The sequence below is a fragment of the Sarcophilus harrisii genome, chromosome 2 (assembly GCF_902635505.1).
Source record: "Sarcophilus harrisii chromosome 2, mSarHar1.11, whole genome shotgun sequence".
In the NCBI taxonomy this organism is placed as follows: domain Eukaryota; kingdom Metazoa; phylum Chordata; class Mammalia; order Dasyuromorphia; family Dasyuridae; genus Sarcophilus; species Sarcophilus harrisii.
The window spans coordinates 261,638,229-261,661,454 of NC_045427.1; the positions used below are offsets into that span (position 1 = coordinate 261,638,229).

Consider the following 23,226-nt stretch of genomic DNA (forward strand, 5'->3'; position numbering starts at 1 on the left):
TCATCAGCATAGATGTGGTAGTTAAAGCTGTAAGAGGGAATTTGCTAAGCAGAGAGAGAACAGAGGGCCAAAGACAGAACCCTGAAGATTACTGACCCTCTAGGATCATGAAGAGAAAAAGGAGCTGGCAGAAACAGAGAAGGGGTCAGAGAGGCAGGAGTTGCCTCTAAAACCAAGGGAGGAATGATCAGTGTTGATGAGAATTGGGGATGAGGATGAGGGGGATTGGATTTAGCAATTATTAGAAAACTGATACCCTTTGAGAAACCAGCTTCACTTTAGAAGGGTAAAATACATGGGGATTAAAGAGTGGGTAATAAACAAATATCGGGCATAGACAATTTTTTCTAAGAGGTGTAGTAGTGAAAAGAAAAAGACCTCCATTCAAAAGAGAGACAAAAGAAACTATAGTAGGGACCAAACAAAAGAAGCAAGAAACATTCATTCAGATTATCGATCTCTCCATGGATATGTTACCTTTTTGGGGGATACAATTTCATTATACTTTATGGAGGCTTGGGAGGTAAGAAGTAGAAGGTTGTATGGCAAACAGATTTTTCAACAACTGCCTATGGAACTCTCATTTCCCCATCTGTACCACAGCAATTCATAATTCCTTTTATAGAGAGAAAGTAATGGAAAGTCAGATCTGAATTCAAATTCTAATCCTGACCTTGAGCTTGTTTCCGCACAACAAAAATGGGGATAATCATATTTGTACTATTTCCTTTAGAGTTGTGGCATGCCACAAAAAAATACTACATAAATGTTAGTGTTATATAATAACCACCTCAAGCTCTAAACAGGTCTCCTGAGTGAGGTGGACGAATGCACCTATTTTTACTGGCCTCTGTCTTTTACTGCCTTGCTAGAAAATCAAGTCTTTTATTCTGTTTTGGAACCCACAGGGCAGCATGTGCATGGCAATATCCTTTAAATTCCAGAAGCATCTCAGAGAAGTAAAAATAAACAAACAAACAAACAAACAAATCTTTGAGGTCTCTGGAGAAAAAGGTAGTTATCTCCAGCAACTAGGGCATATAGTCTTGCCTTGAGGGATAGGGCACAGGCATCTCTTCTAGACATTTATACCCTAATAGTCAGCCAGCCAGTCCAAAACACCATTTCTCTTCAAACAATTTTATCAACAATAGCATTGCCAGGCAAGTAAGTATGTTGGCAACCACTGGTTGATTCACTGTTTGTTCATTTGCTGCCTCCACATTTCTGGAGTTTGTACTGGGGACAATTCTATGAAATTCCAGTACGAGTCTTTTCAGACCATGGAGTAATTACTGTTTTTGTTTTATTTTGTTTTAACCATTAAAAACACCAATCAGCTGGCCCCTTGTCTCTCTGGCATAAATCTTACCTGTTCTAGCTTATGTGAAGGAATTCACACTACTGCTCTACTCCCAGAGGTTATTTTCATTCCAATACTTTATATTTAACATAAACTATTACTCCAATCATCAATTTTCTATTTTTTTTAACTTAAGAGACACAGGCAGGGAAGACAGTAAGGAATAATAAAGACCATTCTCCTTCTTCATGAATTTCAGTGATCTCTGGAAACATTACCCAGAAAACCATTTCCATTTCCAAGGTCACTTGATGAGCGACTAAGTAGGATAAGAAACTATGCTAAGACTCCAGGGAATTAAAATTTGTTTGCTTCTTTTTCACAGAATGAAGAAAACTTGGGGCTAATGTGATTACTCCCATGATAAAATTCAAATCTTTCACATACCAATTTCAATGTCTCATCTTACTCATGTGTAGTACAACGAAGCAGGGTTCTTAAAGGCTGAAGTGGAAAACCTCCACATATTGCCAAGCTGGAAAGGCTTTACTTATAAGCCTGGTCCCTGAATTCTGTGCCTATGGTTTGAGGTCTCACTAAGTTTGGAAAAGCTCATTTACTAAAGGATTGGCCATCAGGTGATGATTTTTTTTTTTTTTTTTTAGCTTACAGCAAAGGCAGAAATCAAGTAAGGGAAGGAAAGGTTGTAAACTGCAACTAAGGAGAAAAAATTCCAAATAATGAAACCATGAATCCAGAGGGAAGTTTAGGCTTAAAGAAGTTAGAATATTTGCTTCCAATCTACAGAAGTAATAAGGAAATCAATATACAAATCTCCATGTCTAATATCCAAGATACATAAAGAATTAATATAAACATTTAAGAACCAGAACCATTCCCTAACAGATAAATGAGCAAAACTATCGATAACCATATGAAGCAATGCTCCAAATCACTAATAAAAATGCAAATTGAAGTACCTGAGAAGAAAAGCACTTTGTAAACATTAAAAAGCTACAGAAATATGAGTTGTTAAAGAACATTAGATTTGGAGTCAGAGGACCTGGGTTCAAATTTCAACTGAACGTTTACTTAACTGTATGACCTTAGTCAAGTAAATATACATCTCTAGGCCTTAGTTTCCTCACGTATAAAAAAGGATGGATGGGCAAAGGAGATTGAAAAAGATACCCTGAAGACTCTTCAGTTATAAATGTATGATTCTTTGATCCTATGATAAAGATGAAAATGGTAAATGAGCTGTAGGAAGACTAGCACATAAATGCCTTGCTACATGAAGTGGAGAATCATCCAATTATTCTAGGAAACAATTTGGAATTATACCTAATAATATCACTACTAGACACATAACCCAAGAATGTAAAAGACAGAGGGAGATGTCTCACAAATATACAAAAATATTTATAGTAGCATATTTGTATTAAAAAACTGAAAATAAAAGAAGAACCCATCCACTGGGGAATGACTAAACAAATGATGGCATATGAGTGTGGTAAAATATTATTGTATCCTAAAAAGTGAATACTTAAGAATTCAGACAAACTTGGGAAGACTTGTATGAAATGGTAATGAAGTAAGCAGAACCAAGCCTGCAATAACGTGAAGGAAAAAATATTTAAAGACTTCAAAATTCCGATTCATGCAGAAGTGACCAATCATACTTCTCAGCAGAGAAGCAGAGATGTGGAATGAAGCATATATTTTCAGATATAGCCTCTGTACTGATTCAATTTTGTTTGACTATACTTTTTTTTTTAATGATGGAGGGCTCTATTCAGATAGGTATGGGAAGTCAGTGGGAAGAAACAGTATTTTTTAAAAGCATTAATAAAACATTTTTTAAAATCACCTGGCTCTTTCTTCATGCCTGCTCCAACTACCTAAATCCGTATATAAAGCAAAACATCCCAGATAATTCTATCCTTCCATTCTCAAGAATTTTCCTTTTGAAAAATTATAAATGTTGGAGAAGATGTGGGAAAATTGGGACACTAATGTATTATTGGTGGAGTTGTGAAATGATCCAAACATTCTGGAGAGAAATTTGGAACCATGTCCAAAGGGCAATCAATCTGTGCATACCCTTTGATCCAGCAATATCACTGCTAACTCAAACAAATCATAAAAATGAGAAAAGAACCTATATGAATAAAATTATTTATAGCAGCTCTTTTTGTGTTGGCAAAGAATTAGAAACTGAGAGAATGCCTATTAATGGCTAAACAAATTGTGATATATGAATGTACTGGAATACTATTATACTATAAGAAATGATGCATAGGCAGATTTCAGAAAAACCTGTAAAGATTTAAGTGAACTGGTGCTGAGTGAAGTGGGCAGAATCAGAAAACATTGTATACAAGCAACATTGTTGCAAGGATCAATTATGATAGACTTTGCTCTTCTCAGCAACCCAATGATCCAAGACAATTCTAAAAGTCCTAATGATGGAAACTGCTATCCATAGCCAGAGAAAGAAATAGAATCTGAATGCAGATCAAAACATACTATTTTCACTTAATTTGGGTTTTTTTGTGTTTTTTCCCCTTTTGTTCTATTTCTTCTTTCACAAACTGATTAATCTGGAAGTATTCTTAACATGATTGTACAAATATACCTTATATCAGATTGCCTGCCATCTTGGAGAGAGGAGAAGGGAGAAAGGGAGGGGGAAAAAATTGGAACTCTAAATCTTTAAAAAAGAGAATGTTGAAAACTACATTTATATGTGATTGGAAAAAATAAAATATTATTTACATTTTTAAAAGAATTTTACTTTTTTTTTTTAAATATGCCAAAGGGTAGGAAAAAGACAGTGATGGATTTTTGCTTGAGTTGTGAAGATACTATTCAACTAGTTTCCTATTTCCTAGAAAGCAACACTTTCTCTGGGTGTTCTAGCTACTGGTGACAACCTTCCTCTTCTCTGACTTTTTTTTTGGGGGGGGCTGAGGCAATTGGGATTAAGTGACTTGCCCAGAATCATATAACCACCAAGTATTAAGTGTCTAAGGCAGGTTTGAACTCAGGTCCTCCTGATTTCAGGACTGGTGCTTTATCCACTATCCCAACTAGCTGTCCCCCTTCTCTGACTTTTTAAAATAATTGTCACCAAGAAAAAAAAAGGTAGTTTCTCAAAATGATAAAATATAAAATCTTAAAAACAAAAATCCATCTACTTATTGTAAGGCCAGCAGATAACCACAAAGCATAGGTAAGAGGTTGAAAATCATCAAAGAGATGATTTTCTTTTATATTCCTTACAGCAATCTCAGGAGCCAATTCCAGTTTCCTTGGAATTTACAGATACTGTGGCACATCTCTCTGGATCTGTCATGGATACTAAGTTACCAAACTGAATGAAGCCTGCTGGTTAAAAACATAGTTCCTAAACTTTCCCTGACCAAAATATGTAAGGAACAAATATTTCCAAAGGCTTTTCAAGAAATTTAAAATTCTGAATATAGCCAAGGTTCTTTTCTTTTAGACCAAGCATTCAATTGAGGAACAATCAATGGTTTTTACAACACTCTTTTCCATCTGAATTTGGTACCAATTATCAAGGTACCAATTACTTTAGTTCAATGCCTGAATTAGACTGTGGAGCTCTGGCAGCAAAAGCAACACTGCCCATAAAGGCAACCTGAGGTTCATAATGCTAGAAGAATACTCATTAAATAGAAGGTCACAGGCAATGCAGGCACCAATTCTGTTACTTCGTGCATTTTTTTTCCTTTTTTCTCTCCCTGAAAGTAGCCATGAGAACTATGATACATATAAATAGGTATTAAGATGGGAAAAGCTTTTTATGGTCAGTATATACCAAATCAAAACAATTTAAACAAATATCTAAACAAAAAGAAGTTTATGCTCAGGAGAACTGCCAGGAGGTACAAAAACAAAACTTTTCAGTTGTAATACCAACTAAATACTAAAATCATCTTAAAATGTGATTTAGAACTTAGAATTTTTAATAAGACAGCTGAAAAAATGAAATAGAAAGATACTCATACTTACATACATATATTCTCAATATTCTCCCCATTCTAAACCTATTACAAAAATAAATCAGGCAATAGAAAAAATAAAATCCTTTTCCTTCAGGGTTCTGCCACTTCATCCTTTAGTGAAAAAGCATTTAATGAAAAAAAGAATTGGGGGCAGCTAGGTAATACAATGGATAGAGCCCCAGCCCTGAAATCAGGAGGACTTGAGTTCAAATCTGGCCTCAAACACTTAACACTTCCTAGCTGTGTGAGCCTGGGCAAGTCACTTAACCCCAATTGCCTCAGAAAAAAAAAAAGGATTGGATTTAGGATAAGAAGATCCGGGTGATAGTCATAGCTTTAATACTTACTAGATATGATCCTGGGCAAAAGGCATCTCCTTAACTCTAATATAGGAATAACAACTTATGCCCTACCTAGTTCACAGGGCTGTGGTGAGGATCAGGTAAGATAACTTAAGTGGATGGGCTTTAATAACCATGAAGCACAATACAAATGTCAGGTAGGGATATTATTTAATATCACTGCAGAGCATACTGAGAGGGGCTGACATGTGAGGAGGTAGACTTTTTCCTCCCCTGTGCCCTTATAAAATTTATAGAGGTGTTTGGAACATGAACAGGAAACACTGTGTCTGATAGGTTTGTTCTATTAAACAGAAATCTCTTGCCATGTAGGGATACAACCAGCAATATGAGAGCTCTGAGTTTGTTTACCCATGAAGGAAGGAAAAAAAGTTCACATAATTTGTCCATTCAAGCCTAGGGCATCAATTTCTCCAAACATTTTCCATGCTTGGTCCTTCATCAGATTACTAACAGTGATCTAACCTGAAGCTTCAGGGTATGGAAGAGCTGCAAAACAACAGAGAGAAAAGCAATATTTGGGTCCAGTATGCACAGAACCAGTCACTTCATCCAAGGCAATCACATATGCTAGATCCTAAGCAGGTCTTTGGAGGCCTGCAGCTGTTTGCTTTGCAGAGTAGAAATTTGGACTGCTTCTCTTTTTTTTTAACCTTCAACTCTCCTTTCATTACTTGCTGCTGAGAACTCCACTGGTCTCTGGGGACCTGTGACAGCTGCGTGGTGTGTGTGGTTTATTGTTCCACGGCTGCTGGCTCCTCCCCGGGCTTCTCAGACTGTGACTCTGGCGGAATCAGGTACTGTATCTCCTCAGCACTGATAGCCACTTTGTCTGGCTGCAGCCACCTCTTGAAATGTTCCAAAGTACTACAAAAGAGAAGGGCTAGAAGGTGAACTTAATCGACATCATTGATGAATTTACTTAAGGATTATCATGCTTATTACTCTCCATCATATCCCCCACCAATCTTTTGCCTTGAACATTTGATCAGAATAGAATTGTAGAACTGGGAGCAGTATGTTTAACCTATATTGGATTGGTTGCTGTCTAGTGGAGGGAAGAGGGAGAGGGAGGGAGAAAAATTTGGAACACAGGGTTTTGCATAGGTGAATGTTGAAGACTATATTTGTATGTGTTTTGAAAAATAAAAAGCTACTATATTTTTTAAAAAGAACCATGAGCAGTGATGTTTGTCTTTTCATTTCTGGAGGGTGCATTCTCTCCCTCTATACCCCATCACCTTCCATCCACACCAATAAAAGTGAGTGAGTCTCTTCTTGTTTCCTTCCACAAGCAATTCTCAAGATAAAAGCATCCAACTGATAAACTTCTTTTTACGTATGAACAGCTGCCACATAAGGGATTCTTCCCTTCCCACTCTTGCCCACAATGATCTCTGCTTTTAAAGTGTTATTGTTCATAACACTCATTTAATACATTCTATCTTGTATTATTAGTTCTTTTTCTATATGTATAAATAGTCTCCTCTTAAGTTGCAAGCTTTGAAAGCAAGAATTTCACCTAATATTTTTTATATCACCAAGATACCTGAGATTGAAACTCAGTAAATATTATTAAAGGGGTATTTTTTAAAAGTAAAACACACCTAAATTAAGTACCTTAAAAATTGTATATATGGGCATATGTGTATATATATTAAAACATATTTAATATATATTTATATATTTAAAAATATACATAGAGAACTGGTTCATCTGTGCCATACACCTAAGTAGTTCAGCTTACATAATTAAGATATAGCCTGCAACATTTGCTCCAGCAAAGATAGTACATTCCATACATTCCAAAAACTCATTGTCAGCCTAAAGATAAAGAAAAGACCTTCCTGTAAAAAAGACAACTTCAGAGGATATTTTTAATATTGAAATACGTAGCTATAGTTTAAAAAAACAACAACAAAAAAAAACAAATTTGATTTGATTTTAAGTGATATCAGGACATAGGACTGTCCTTTCATTTAGGGGAAATGAGAAAACTGTTTTCAGTAATCAAACTGTTTCTATAATAAGAAAATTTGAAACAAATTGTGATATATTAAAGTAGAGAAATATTATTGCCCAGCGGCTCATTACCTCTCATCAGACTCAAGACCCTCCATATAGAACTCAGATTCTAATTTTTCCTGAAGGAATCGATCCCAGCATTCTTTCTTGGCCTGAGCAAGGGTATGAAGCATGTCCTTGGAAGTCACTTCCTGGCTTAAACCCTTAATTCTTTTTAGTTTCTTTTCTAAGGGAAAAAAGGAAAGATATCTAATGATGAATGAGACTTTAGCTAAATTGGAAAAACCAATGTTTATTACTCAAGTTCTTTCAATACTGACCAATTATTCCAAAATGGGCTTAGATATGAATCAATTATGATAAGGGAAACTAACTTTTTTTTCTTACCTTCAACTATTTCTTTTTTGTTTTCCATTCTCAACCAAAAAATCCTAGAACAGTAAAACCTACTAGACTTTATAATCAAAGCAATGTTCACTTTCTTGGTAATCACAAAAGCTCAGCATGTTATTGTCTTAAGAATATTTGTTTCTTCTAACAGCGTGAATATTGTCAATTTTCAACTCAACAATAGTTTCTTCAAGAAACACATATGGTTATTGGATTTAACATATAGTTCTACCATGTTTAACATATATTAGACTACTTGCCATCTGGGGAAAGGAGGAAAAGGGGGAGAAAAATTGGAACACAAGGTTTTGCAAAAGTTAAGGTTGAAGAATTATACATGCATATGTTTTAAAAAATAAAAAGCTTTAATAAAGAAACGTATATGGTGCTTCTTTTTAATACAGTGACAATGAAGCCAACTTCTTCAAACCTCATGAGAAAGAACTAGAAAAGATGACTTAGAGAAGATAATGGAACATCCAATCATTCATTAGATACTAACTTATTTTGGGTGAGAACTCAATAATCTAAAATTTCTAGGATCTCTCTATTACTAAATTCTTGATTAAAGATGTCAAAAAAGACTTACATGAACTGATGCTAAGTGAAATGAGCAGAATCAGGAGATCATTATATACTTCAACAACGATACTGTATGAGGATGTATTCTGATGGAAGTGGACAAAGAGATCTAACTCAGTTTCAATTGATCAATGATGATAGAAGCAGCTACACCCAAAGAAAGAACACTGGGAAATGAATATAAACTGTTTGCATTTTTGTTTTTCTTCCCGGGTTATTTCTACCTTTGGAATCCAATTCTCCCTGTGCAACAAGAGAACTGTTTGGTTCTGCACACATATATTGTATCTAGGAGATATTGTGACATACTTAACATGTATAGGACTGCTTGCCATTTGGGGGAAGGGGTGGAGGGAGGAGGGGAAAAATCGGAACAGAAGTGAGTGCAAGGGATAATGTTGTAAAAAAATTACCCTGGCATGGGTTCTGTCAATAAAAAGTTATTTTTTAAAAAATGTCAAAAAAGAGAGAGAGCCTTTTTAAATTGTTCAAATTGCAGCCTAGATATTCAAAACCTAATAAGGTATTCTGCATTCCCTTTGAATTTGGTTAATATGCTGTGTACTGATAGGTTTAATTAATTTTATTTTTATTTTAAGTGCTATAACTGATTAAACAGATCTATTTCATTTAAAAGAATGTGGAGATGTCTTCACCATTAACTATATTTTCTAATTTCAGGGTTTTTTGTTTTTTTTTTACAGCATATGGATTAACATGTAAAATTCTAGGCCAAATGACTTCACCCATTTCAAATGACAACCAAAACAAACAAACAAATTTTTAAATTCACAATGGTTTTAACTTTTGAAAGTGTATATTAATATGAATAATTAATCACTGTTATTAAGTTGTAAATCACCAACAAGAAAACCAACTACTTTTAAGTGTTAAATGTTTGAGGCATTTCATTTTCCAACAATAGCAAAAAAGCTAAATAATAAAGTAATTGTTTTTAAACTAAGTGTTTTTTTAATTAATAAGATTTGAAAATGAAAATAATAAATGAAATTTGTGCTTATTCTGGTCTTGGAAAAGTCATGTTTTAGTCATGGAAAGCTTCCATTTCTTGAGAGCCCTCTGTTCCAATCTGATCAAGAGAGATCCAGGTTTCCTCGACAAAGAGATCTAACTCAGCTTCAATTATCAATGATGGACAGAAGCAGCTACACCCAAATAAAGAACACTGGGAAATGAATGTAAACTGTCTGTATTTTTGTTTTTCTTCCTGGGTTATTTTTACCTTCTGAATCCAATTCTTCCTATGTAACAAGAGAACTGTTCGGTTCTGCACACATATATTGTATCTAGGATATACTATGACATATTTAACATGTATAGGACTGCTTGCCATATGGGGGAGGAGGTGGAAGGAGGAAGGGGAAAAATTGGAACAGAAGTGAGTACAAGGGATAATGTTGTAAAAAAAATTACCGTGAACGAATCCAACCATTTTGGAGAGTAGTTTGGAACTATGCTCAAAAAGTTATCAAACTGTGCATACCCTTTGATCCAGCAGTGTTACTACTGGGCTTATATCCCAAAGAGATTATAAAGAAGGGAAAGGGACCTGTATGTGCATGAATGTTTGTGGCAGCCCTTTTTGTAGTGGCTAGAAACTGGAAACTGAATGGATGTCCATCAGTTGGAGAATGGCTGAATAAATTGTGGTATATGAAAATTATGGAATATTACTGTTCTGTAAGAAATGACCAACAGGATGATTTCAGAAAGGCCTGGAGAGACTTACACGAACTGATGCTGAGTGAAATGAGCAGGACCAGGAGATCATTATATACTTCAACAACAATACTATATGATGACCAGTTCTGATGGACCTGGCCATCCTCAGACAGATCAACCAAATCATTTCCAATGGAGCAGTAATGAACTGAACCAACTATGCCCAGAGAAAGAACTTTGGGAGATGACTAAAAGCCATTACATTGAATTCCCAATCCCTATATTTATGCACACATGCATTTTTGATTTCCTTCACAAGCTAATTGTACAATAATTCAGAGTCGGATTCTTTTTGTACAGCAAAATAATGTTTTGGTCATGTATACTTATTGTGTATCTAATTTATATTTTAATATATTTAACATCTACTGGTCATCCTGCCATCTAGGAGAGGGGGTGGGGGTTAAGAGGTGAAAAATTGGAACAAGAGGTTTGGCAATTGTTAATGCTGTAAAGTTATCCATGCATATAACCTGTAAATAAAAGGCTATTAAATTTAAAAAAAAAAAAAAAAAAAAAAAGAGCAAAAAAAAAAAAATTACCCAGGCATGGATTCTGTCAATAAAAAGTTATAATTTTAATAAATAAATAAATAAATAAAATTAATTCAGTCTCAAAAAAAAAGAGAGAGAGAGAGAGAGAGGGATTCAGGTAGTTTCGTGTAGGAGCCATCATTATATACTACTATTAATTCTCCTCTTTCACAACCTATCATTAATGGTTCTACCTCTCATAGCAGGAACTACAGCAATTATAGTCACCCACCTAAATAATGTAAAAAAGAAAATATGGAATCTAATATTCAGAATCAGTGACCATTTACTGAAATATTCATAGTTGTTACATGTATACTGATTATCCACAAGCCTATGGCTCTGACATAATCAAAAGGATTTTTGTCCTTTTACTTCTTTTCTATCAGTCATTAAACACATGCTCTAGATATCTCTAACTACAGTGCTACAATGCTTCACCCATAGCAATGACCCATTTATTTTGTCCTGGTGGAATCCCAACAAATTTAATTTGATATCTTTATCTTCCTGATCATTCCCCATTATATCAAATTATTTTCTATCATTGCCCTGATATCTCCCCTTTTATCTTTCCATGTTGTTCCTTAAAAATTATGTTCACTCTTTCATCTGTAGTATATTTCCTTTTCCCAAAATTACCCTAAAACAATTACTTCCTCCCAATCATCAAGGCTCCTAAAATTATCTGACTAAACATTATAAAATTTTTATAAGTTATTTTCTCCTAAAATTTTTATCCATTTTTGGGTTTGTTTTAAGTGTTATATAATTCTTCAGAATGAAATAGATGCCACAAAAATCAAACAAACAATAATGGACATCACTATAATCTATGAATAAGATAACATGAACTCCAAATTCTTTGCACTTTAAGATCTAGGGATGAGGTTAAGAAATGTCACCATCTTATTCAGGCCAATTCCAATAGACATGAGAGAGCCATCTGCATCTAGAAAGAGGACAGTGAGAACTGAATGTGGATCACAACATAATATTTTCACCATTTTTGTTGTTGTTTGCTTTTTTCCCCCTCCTTTTTTTTTCCTTTTTGAACTGATTTTTCTTGTGCACCATGATAAATGTGGAAACATGGGGCAGCTAGGTGGCCCAGTGGATAGAGTACCAACCCTGAATCAGGAGGACCTGAGTTCAAATCTTATCTCAGACACTTACTTAATGCTTCCTTAGCTGTGTGACCCTGGGCAAATCATTCAACCCCAGTTGCCTCAGCAAAAAAGGAAGGGGAAAAAAAAGGTAAATGTGGAAACATGTTTAAAAGGATTTATTTAACTCATATTGGATTACTTGCTATCTAGGGGAAGAGGTAGTGAGGAAGGGAGGGAGAAAAATTTGAAACACAAGCTTTTACAAAGGTGAATGCTGAAAACTATCTTTGCATGTATTTAAAAATAAAAGGCTATTATCAAAAAAAAAAAAAAAAAGAAATGTCACTATCTAAAAATAAAGCTCATAGAAGTCAAAATAAAATATGTGAATTAATCAGCTATAAAAGCAACCAATTTGGGAGTTTCTAAACAGGATATTAAGAAGATGAGGGTTCTTCCTAAATATCAAAGGCAATTTGTTGTGTAAAGGAAAGAATCTTGGACTTTGGAGTCAGAAATCCCATCTCAGATATTCACTACTTATGTGATGTTGAACAAATCAACTTAATTCTTTGGCCTTCATTTCCTTCATATTTAAAATGAAGATATTGGAACAGATGGTCTTTCAAATCCCTTCTACTTTAAATATATATTATTTTATGACATATACTTTGTCTTGTCATTGTAGTACCCCAGAATCTCAGCACTGGGAAAAAATTCAGAGGTTACAAAGTTCAATTTAGGAAGAATCCTTATCTTATATAATTATCCCTTATAAGTGGTCATCTAGTCTTTGATTTACAAATACCTAGTAATGGAGAAGTCACTATTTCCCAAGGCAGTTCATTCCACTTCAAAACAACTCTAATTGCTGTGTATGTTTTACTGGGTCAAAACCTGCTTTTCAATAATTTCATCATTGGCCTTAATTATGAACCAAAAAAAAAAAGTCTACTTTTTCAACATTTAAAAGCTGTCATCTGTTCTCTAACAATCTTATCTTATTCAGAATAATGATTCATTTATGTGGCAAAGGTGTGTAAAATGTTTTACACATATTTCATTAGATTCTTTCAACAGCCTTGTTAAGGTAAGATGTGCAAGTATTATTATCCTTATTTAAGCAAAATAATTAACAAGAAGCTGATTTGGAGTAAGTATCTTTCTATATCAAAAAGCAACCTAGCATGACAACTTTTCAAATTACAGGATCTCACATGTGGCCTATTACCCCATTTTTCAGCCAAATTTAAGTACTGACACAGTAAATGTGAAGCATCTTTGAACAAAAATGCAGCATGAGCAGTAAAAGGCAGGAAGAGTTAGTTAGATAGCTCAGTTATACCAGGGGAAGGTTGGATATATCAAAACAACATAATCCAGGGGCAACTAGATGATACAGTAGATCAAGTACCAGCTCTGGAGTCAGGAAAACCTGAGCTCAAATCCAGCCTCAGACATTTACTAGTTGTGTGATCCTGGACAAATCACTTAACCCCAAATGCCTTAAAAAAAAAAAAAAAAATCCAAAATACCACTAAGAAAATTAAAAGGAACAAATTCAACTGAACAGAAAACTAGATTTGATGCAGTTGGTAATGCTTTACTACCATGATACCATGCTGACAAAACTCTGTACTCACCTAGAGATGCTAGATATACTTCTGAATCCTGTAATGGAGCCCAAGGCTTTAGGTTTGGCTGAACAGTCAAGTCTGCAGCTTCTCTCTGATTCTCACCTCCAGAAGATAAATCCATGAAGGAATCAGAGAAGGCATCTTTGGGGTCATCCCCCTGGTCAGGATTTGGCAAACAGGAACAGATTTCTGCCCAGAGATCCCCACTGGACCTTGGAACAGCAGAATCAATGCTCTCAAATGATTTCATTTGGAATCTTAGCTGAAAAACATACATTCCATTTTGTAAGAACTTGAAGGTTCCACAACTAAAGTATATTCCCATGAGCTCTCCATTTGTCTAATGAGAGAGAGAGATACTAATAAGATTTTAAAGAAGCTGTTTTCAAAGAAATTTAACTTCAACATATTTCTGTGTGGTAATAATGTAAAGGAAAACAATACTGACATCCAAATTCTGATCAAAGCAATGACTAATTGCTACTTCAGCAAACTACTCAGAAGAGTGTCTCCCTCCTATAAGTAAAAAAATAATGGACAGTACATATAGAATGCAGCAGATGTTGTCAGGAGGAGTCATGTGCTAATTTGTTGTATTTAACCATACTTTTTTTTTGTTTGAAGAAAAGATTCTGGAGGGTAAAGGGTAGGAGAGTCAATGGAAAGTGACAATGATATATAAAAAGAATAGCAAATAAAATGTTTACTTTTACAAAAAAAAAGATTTATATATGGATAACATTACTATAAGGTAGAAGATGAAATGTTATATGTTCTAGCTTAAAGTTTAAAATGTTTTCATTATTTATTTTTTAAATTAACTTAAATAATTATTACTCTCAAACAAAAGTAAAATCTATTTACAATTAAACTTAGAATTTTAAAAAGATGCTCTATATGCATTTTATCATTTACTCCACATCTCATTGTATTGCTCCTGCCAGCTTTGTATGTGTGTGTGTGTGTATTTTTTTTCTTTTTTTGTGCTTAAATGAGCAGGTGATTTCATCAATTCAGAAATTTCCTCTAATGATTCAGGTCACATTCTCTCCTTGCTTGCTAAGCTGTAGAACTCTTGCCTATGTTTTCCTAAAAGTTCATCACAGGAGATCCACCCAACATGCTGGAGGCCTAATTTAATTTCTCTTAACAGAGGGTGAAATACTCTATCTACCTGACATTGTTCTTGCCATATGACCAACTTAACTTATCTATCACATATAATTCCTTGATGATATCTTTTACTCTTGTTCTTTGAAATTTCTTGTTGATTTTATGCTGTAGTTTGTTCACACCCTTCATGAACCTCTTCATTGCTCTCTGTGTGATATTCAGAAACAATTATATCCTGTGTATCTCTTTAACATATAGTAACACCAGTGGAAAGTAATAAAAAGATGTGACTTTGTTTTTATAGGAAGCTTGGAGTCAGCTTTCTCAAATGTAATACAGCTCATCGTTGATCTTGTGTTCAATTGCAGACTCAATTAACTATCTCAGATATACTTAATCTTGGACAAGTTCTATAGAATGTCCATCCAAATGCTTGTTGAAATCTGGGCAGTAGATATTCTTTGTCTACTTGGATTTTTCCTGTGCTAATGGACAAGCCAAACTCCTTTTGGGTCTCTTCCAAGAGGCTCTCAATGTTCTAAGGCTTAATGCAATCAACATGTCCATACACAAACAGGAACTTCTGGAATACCTCACTGTGAATGAATGAAAATGAAATGTATTAAGCTTTACTACGTGCCAAACGTTGTGATACACAACAATGGCAGAGGAAAGGAGAGAGGGGAGGGAGAAAAAGAAGACATTCCTTGCTCTTAAGGAGTTCACACTCTAAATGGGAGAAACCTATATAAGAGAGTTATATATAAGAGAGAGTTAAACTCTGACTGAAAGGATCTGAGGTCCTAAGGGTTGAGAGACTGGATACATACTAATTATCCTACCCCAATATCTCTGCTATGCTCCAACTGACTTTCAGACATCTAGAAACAGATATTCAGCAGATGTCTTCAACTAAGTCCAAAAGGGATCTCATTATTTTTCTCCCTAACCTCCTCCCCTCAAACCCTCCCTATTATTTTAAAGGACAATAACATCCTTCCAGTCTTTCAGGCTCATAACCTAAAAGTTATTCTGGATTCCTCCTCTGTAACAGCTCTTGAATACAGCCCCTTCTCTCTAATGCTGCTACCACTCTGGTACAAGCCTTCATTACCTCATGCCTGGATTACTGCAATAACCTGCTGAAGGGTCTGCCTGCCTCAAGTCTCTTCCCTACTCCAATTCATCCTCCATTTTAACCATTCAAGTGATTTTTTTTCTAAAGTGAAGGTCTGACCATATCATACGCTCTAGTCCCCCACTCTACTCCCTAGCTTCCTACTCAAAAAACTATAGTGGCTTCTTTCTTCCTCTAGGAACAAATAAAAGCCCACAAAGCTCTTCATAACCAATCCCTCTCCTATCTTTCCAGTCTTCTTATACTTTTCTCCCCTACATGTACTCTTCTGCATTATGACACTGGCTTCCTGGATGTTCCATAATCAAAACTCGAATTTTCTCTAACTGTCCCCCATGCCTAAAATGAATTCTATTGACTGAAAAGCTTTCCTTTAAGTTCCAACTAAAATCCCACCTTCTACAAGAAGCTTTCCCCAGCCCCTCTTAATTTCAGTGCCTTCTCTGTTATTTCCTCCCAATCCTGTATTGAGCTTGCTTTGTATACATTAGTTTGCATGTTTTCTTCCCCATTAGTTTGTAAGCTAGTTGAAGGCAGGAACTGTCTTTTGCCTCTTTTTGTATCTTCACATCTTATATAGTACTTGGCACATAGTAGGCACTTAATAACTGTTTATTGATTGACTGAATAGCAAGGTCCAGGAGTTCTTAGGATATATCCTGGTATAGGATATATGGTCTAGCAGGGCAGAAAGTTCAGAAGGAAGAAGTTCACTACCATTAGGAAATGAGTAGAAGTAGGGAAATTCTACAACAAAGAGAATGATAGATATTCTGCAGCTTTCCAAGGGGGAAAAAGGAGAAGGGTTCTACTTGGCAGCAACTCTTAGCCTGTAGTGAGCTAAAGCAGGAGAGAGCATGCAAAGTTTATCCATAAAAAGAAGAAAGACATCATACAGTAGTTTGAGAAGATAGCAAGGTAAAATGGACATTTTTTTTAAGGAGTATATGGCCCAAGACAGAAAAGTCTCACATCCCCCCCAAAATATTTATAGCACAACTTTTCTTAGCATACAAAAACTGGAAACAAAATAGCTATCCATTATTGGGAAACAGCTTAAATAAACTGTGTATATAGAGTTAAATATCACTTCACTATAAGAAAAATGACTAGGAAGAATATTGAGAAGCATAAAAAGACTTATATGAATTGATAAGAGAGTGAAGTGGACAGAATAGAATGAAAAACTATTAAGTGCTTACCAAGTGGTAAGTGTTGTGGACACAATAAGCATTACAATGTATATACAATGACTACATTAATATAAATGGAAAGATAAAAAAAAAAATTGAACAATGTGATTATAATGACCAAGTCTGACCCTATAGAAGAGGTATGAGATTATACTTCCCTCCTCCCAGAGGGGAGGAACTATAAATGAAGAACACTGAATATACTTTTGTTTCTCAGAATTGCTTATTTTTGCTATTTTATTTATTATTTCCTATCCTATTTATTTTTCAGCATAATCTTTGGATGGGAGAAGTGGAAGACTTTTGAGAAATGAAGATAATATATACAAATATGAAATATAAAAATTTTAGGATAGAGAAGATCTGAACAAATTTGTGATGAGGTCCTAAATGGTGGGTGTGGTTGGTAGACAACTTTAAGAATTGATAAAAATTATTCTCTGTGGAGGCAGGAAGAAAGCTCTGCTAACCAAGATCAGTATAGTTCCATGGTTCCCACCTTCTGGAGGTAATCCAGTCAAGAAATCCAAGTTATGTCAAGTACCTGAGGCTAAATTTTCCCTATAAAACATGGCTTCATTACTGCTCTCCTTTGAGTCAATCCACTACTGACACACTGCCTCATGTTGCCTTTCCCTTAACTCCTCCCTGTATCTCTCTTAACACCACTCTGCTCCAGACCCCACTTCTCCTCCTTATAACTAATTCTTTTAGGGTGTTAAGTCCATTTCAGGATTTAGCCTGCCCAACTTTGTGGAGTTGTTTCCTTTCTCCTGGTAAATAACAAGTTCCACTAGGGAACTTGCCCTTTTTATATAAAATTCCTTTCTATGCTTTCCCAACCCTATTTTATATTACACCCTTCCTGCAAGTCTATTGTAGCTCCTATTTTGTCTGTAATCTCTTCTCTTAAATAAACGTACTTTTTGTCAAAGAAAATGGTCATTGTAGCAGGACCAGGAGATCATTATATACTTCAACAACAATACTATATGATGACCAGTTCTGATGGACCTGGCCATCCTCATCAAGGAGATCAACCAAATCATTTCCAGTGGAGCAGTAATGAACTGAACCAGCTACGCCCAGAGAAAGAATTCTGGGAGATGACTAAAAACCATTACATTGAATTCCCAATCCCTATATTCTTGCCCACCTGCATTTTTGATTTCCTTCACAAGCTAATTGTACAATATTTCAGAGTCCGGTTCTTTTTGTACAGCAAAATAACAGTTTGGTCATGTATACTTATTGTGTATCTAATTTACATATTAATATATTTAACATCTACTGGTCATCCTGCCATCTGGGGGAGGGGGTGGGGGGTAAGAGGTGAAAAATTGTAACAAGAGGTCTGGCAATTGTTAATGCTGTAAACTTACCCATACATATAACCTGTAAATAAAAAGCTATTAAATAAAAAAGAAAAAAAAAGAAAATGGTCATTGTGAATTTTTCACATGACTGAACCTCAACTTTTGGTTCTTTTCCTAAAGCACATCATCTGGTGCCTAAATAATACCATTTGGTGCTACCTCAGCCACCTCATTTAGACAGCAAGAAAGAAGCCAGTTAGTTAGACCTGTTGAAAATGAGAAAGGAATTATCCAAAGAACAATATCTGGGAATATATGAAAAGAGACACATAAATAGAGTACAAATAGCAACACTGGTCTTGGCAAGGAAAAGGGCCATTTATTCCTCAGATAATAAGGTTAAGGGGGAAAAGGACAGAGAAAATAGAAGAGTATATTCGAGAGGAAAGGATGTAAAAACAAATAAAATCTATGAATTTTTAAAGATGTAAAATGGAATTGAGAAAATGAGAAAACTCAATGTGTTGACATTCTTAGTAAAACAATAGGCAATGACATCTGCTCAGTTGAGTCACAGGTGGTATGGGGGCAGCACTGGGGGCTTGAGGAGAGAAAACAAGATCTGAACAGTTGCTAAGGAGAAATATAAAAAATCAATCAAGTTGAAATGAGATAACACAAATTTGTAAGGGATTCAATTCTGTTGTGTAACTTCCTCCAGTAACACAAGAACAGGAAGAGAGAAATGCCTTCGTTTTACAAAGGAGGAAACAAAGGTTAAATGACTTGTTTAAAATGAGAAAGGTTGTATCATAGCAGGCATCAAAACCCAGAGCTTAGAATCAAGTTCAGATTGGGATGCAGTTCCATGGCCTTAAGAGCAGAATTTTAGACTTGGAAAGGAGCTCAATAAACTCTGTTCCACATATGTTAACTGACTTTCTAAATTCAAAGAAGGTAGTGAATAGCAAATAGAGAATGGGAATTCAAGTCTTCTGACCCTAAATTGCCTGCACTCTGACAAAATAAGCCCAAATAGAGGTTAACACATCTTCAATTTGCTGATAAGGATTTTCTATTTAAGAGAAAAGCTCTTAAAACTTATAAAAGTTTCCATCTCTTGCCTCCATGCCTTTGCATAGGTTGTTCCACAAACCTGGAATATTCTCTCTTCACTTCCACTTCTTGGAATCCATAACACCTTTAAAGGCTCTGCTCAAATACCATCTTCTACAGAACTCTTCCCTGATTACTCCAGTTTTTAGTGTCCCAGTCCCCAACCACCATTCCTTTGCAGATTTTGTTTTCTTTTCTGTAAGTGCAGTTTCTTCCCAGAATTGTCTAGGAACCTGGAGTCTCAAAGGACACACATTTGTGTCTGATATTCCCTGTGTTTGGCACAGAATAGTCAGTAAATGCCTGAGGAATTGAATGCTTTCCATTGTACCTTACCTCTATGACCCTAAGCATAAATCCAAAAAGGCAGCTGAGAGACCAAGTCATCCCTATTACTCAATGAACTTCAGTAATTCTTTAACACCTCCAAGATCAAACATAACACTGTTTGATCTTCAAAGCCTTTCATTAATTGCATGCCCCACACACACACTCACACACATACCTTTCTAGTCTTCTTACTCCTCCCTCCTACTCTGCCATCACATGACACTTGCCTTCTCCCTGTTCTTGAATAAGTCATCTCCTAACTGGATATTTCCATTCTCTCCCTCCTCATCTCCACCTTGAGGCTTCCCTGATTCCGTTCCCATTTCAGCCAAAACCCCATCTTTTACAAGAAGCCTTTCTCAATCCCCCCTTTTAATACTGTTGCCTTCCCTCAGTGGATTATCTCCAAATTATCCCACAGCTGTCTTAACTTAACATAGTTATTTGCATGTAAACCTCCCCCATGTAACCATGCGCTCCTTCAGAGCAGGGACTGTCTTTGGCCTTTCTTTGTATCTTCAGAGTTTAGCGCTGTGCCTGGTACACAGTTAGTGTTTGTCCTTCACTGAAAGAGGACCATGACATCAGGGAGGTGATGCGGCGACTTGCAAATAAATTGGATTTAACTGAAAGAGGGCTGTGCAAGACCACCTGCCTCCCTTTCCCCTCCAGGGTCATCTGGATCTAGTGTTCAGATGCAGATCAGGATGATGGGATATGGCTCTGAATGCAGCGGGGTTTGCCTGTTTAAACTATCTTCAATCGGTTTCAGTCTGACTGAGGCCTCACTCATTCAGTGATTAAAGCTAGACAGTCCAAACAACAACAACAATTAAATAAACCATAAATCTGGGAAGGGAGTACCCTCAAGCAGAAATGATTGCTATTTACTTTCGAGGCGAGTCAAACAGGACCCAAACAGGAACCAAATGGGGCTTGGCCTGAGACCTATTGGTGGCCAATCAACGAGGATCAAAGTGGCTTGGAGGTCTTTAAGAAGAAACCTAGACCTTAATCCCAAAATATCTTGGGAGGGTTCAGAGACTCAAAAAAAAAAAAAAAAAAAAAAAAAGGGCAGCTTTTAAGAGCATGCGTAGATAAGGACATGACGTCCTAGGTGGAGGGAAAGCTTACAATGTTTATTAGACTGACTGAGATTGTGTTACTTTTTTCCTCCCGTATCTCGGAGCACAACCCAGGCAAGGGACAATTCCTGGATGCACGACCAGTATTTGGGGAACCTCTAAGCGCAGGAGCCCACGGGAGGAGTTAAATGGCCCAAACTGGTCTCCAGGAGCCGGAAATGGAAGCTTCTAGCTTCATCTAGACGATGAATACTGAATCGTCATAGCAACTTGGGGCCAGTGTAAGCGGCCGGCCACAGCAACCCACTTGGCCAAGGTCCGAGCGGGGTAGCTAGGCCTGGGGGGCCCGGGCGGCAGGACCCAAAACAAGCAAGGAAGTCAAGCGTCCAGGCCCCGACGCCAGCCGTGGCTCCGCCCCCAGGCCCGGATGGAGCCGCGCCCCGGAGGAAACGAGTGGTCAGAGATAGGGTCCCAGCTCCGGGGTCCCTCCCTCACCTACCCCAACAGCCGGCTCCGGTAGCCGCAAGAGTACTCGTCTCCACCTTTGCCTCCGTAGCCAAAATGACCTGACAGGGCGGAGTCTCCAAATGATGGGCGTCGAGCTTCCTCCAATCGCCTTTAGAACTGGTGATGTCCTGGCTGCGGATTGGCTGCAAGGAGAACCGAAGCAGGGCGGGGCTGAGAGCGAAGGCGGGGGTGGAGATTGGGGAGGGATGGGAGCAGCCGTTGCTCGGAGACGAGAGCACGTGGCAGGCAGTAGGTGGTTCTCCAGAGTGGAGCGCGAAGTTTACGTGCGCGAGTGGGAGCGCGCGGGAGTCACTACCGCCACGCGGTGGGGCGTTTTTCTGGGGACTGGTGGTTGTGCGCGTGGGTTCGGTCCTGCCCCTTACAGTGGAAGCTAAATATTATGTATGTGACCCACATATAGATACAGCTATACTTTACATACGCGTATATAATATACATTATAGTGTATATACACTTATGCATAAGTGGGTATGCTCCCTGTTTCTATATACAGAATGCATATATTATTTTATTTATGTGCATATATATGCACATAAATAAAATCACCTTGGGACACTTCTGGGAAATTGGCAGGAGACTGATAAATGCTTGCTAAATTTCATTCAAAGGTCTCCCACCAGTTTCCTGGGATAGCCTTTCTTCATCTCCTGGGGAGTTACCCTAGCCTCAGTCTCTCCACCCTGATCCTTCTGCAATTTGCAGATTTTGGTCCTATCAACAAAAACAAAAATAATAATAGTTAATTTCCTAACAAGTCACCAACACTGTCCGAGAGTGTCTGCAAGTGGTCTAGTGAAGGCTGGATGAGCAGAGAGATACTGTAGAGGAAATTCCTGTACACCTAAGGGTGTGCCCCCTTTCAGCTTTGAAATGTGACTCTGACCACTCTGCAGGAAGTCTTTTCCATCTTTGTGGCAAAAAGTCAGAGTGAATTGGTGCACTGCTCAGAACACAGTAGCCTTTCTTGTCTTTCTTTAGCCTAAAGAATTAACATATTTACATTAATACATTGTTGGTGGAATTGTGAAGAGATCCAGCCATTCTGGAGAGTAGTTTGGAATTATGCCCAAAAAGTTATCAAACTGTGCATACCCTTTGACCCAGCAGTGTTTCTACTGGGCTTATATCCCAAAGAGACATTAAAGAAGGGAAAGGGACCTGTATGTGCAAGAATATTTGTGGCAGCCCTGTTTGTAGTGGCTAGAAACTGGAAACTGAGTGGCTGCCCATCAGTTGGAGAATGGTTGAATAAATTGTGGTTTATGAATATTATGGAATATTATTGTTCTGTAAGAAATGACCAACAGGATGATTTCAGAAAGGTCTAGAGAGACTTACATGAACCGATGCTGAGTGAAGTGAGCAGAACCAGGAAATCATTATACACTTCAACAGCAAAATTATGCGATGATCAATTCTGATGCATGTGGCTCTTTTCAATGGTGAGGTGATTCAGGCCAGTTCCAATGTCTTATGATAAAGAGAGCCACCTTCACCCAGAGAGAGAACTGTGGCAACTGAGTGTGGATGGCAACATATTCATCCTTTTTGTTGTTGTTTGCTTGCATTTTGTTTTCTTTCTCTTTTTTTCTTTTTGATCTGACTTTTCTTGTACAGCAAGATTATTGTATAAATATGTGTACATATATTGGATTTAAGTTTTAATATGTTTAACATATTGCTTGCCAATTA

The 23,226-nt window shown here is 36.7% G+C and overlaps 1 protein-coding gene across 2 annotated transcripts in view; it reads right to left on the reverse strand.

Moving 5' to 3' along the window:
* The window catches only part of CCDC32 (coiled-coil domain containing 32), a 31,627-nt gene extending 10,017 nt beyond the window's left edge, over window positions 1-21,610 (reverse strand). Inside the window, exons 1-4 of one of the 2 annotated variants that reach the window (XM_031952094.1) lie at window positions 21,506-21,610; window positions 13,722-13,977; window positions 7,791-7,947; window positions 6,251-6,563 (exon numbers count right to left, since the gene is read on the reverse strand). In XM_031952094.1, the coding sequence (XP_031807954.1) occupies window positions 6,431-6,563; window positions 7,791-7,947; window positions 13,722-13,965 (534 nt within the window). In that variant the 5' untranslated portion in view covers window positions 13,966-13,977; window positions 21,506-21,610 and the 3' untranslated portion in view covers window positions 6,251-6,430. Of the gene's footprint in view, window positions 1-6,250; window positions 6,564-7,790; window positions 7,948-13,721; window positions 13,978-21,505 lie in introns of those variants that run through there. The other variant, XM_031952093.1, reaches the window with a different exon arrangement.
* Window positions 21,611-23,226: the final 1,616 nt, after the last annotated feature.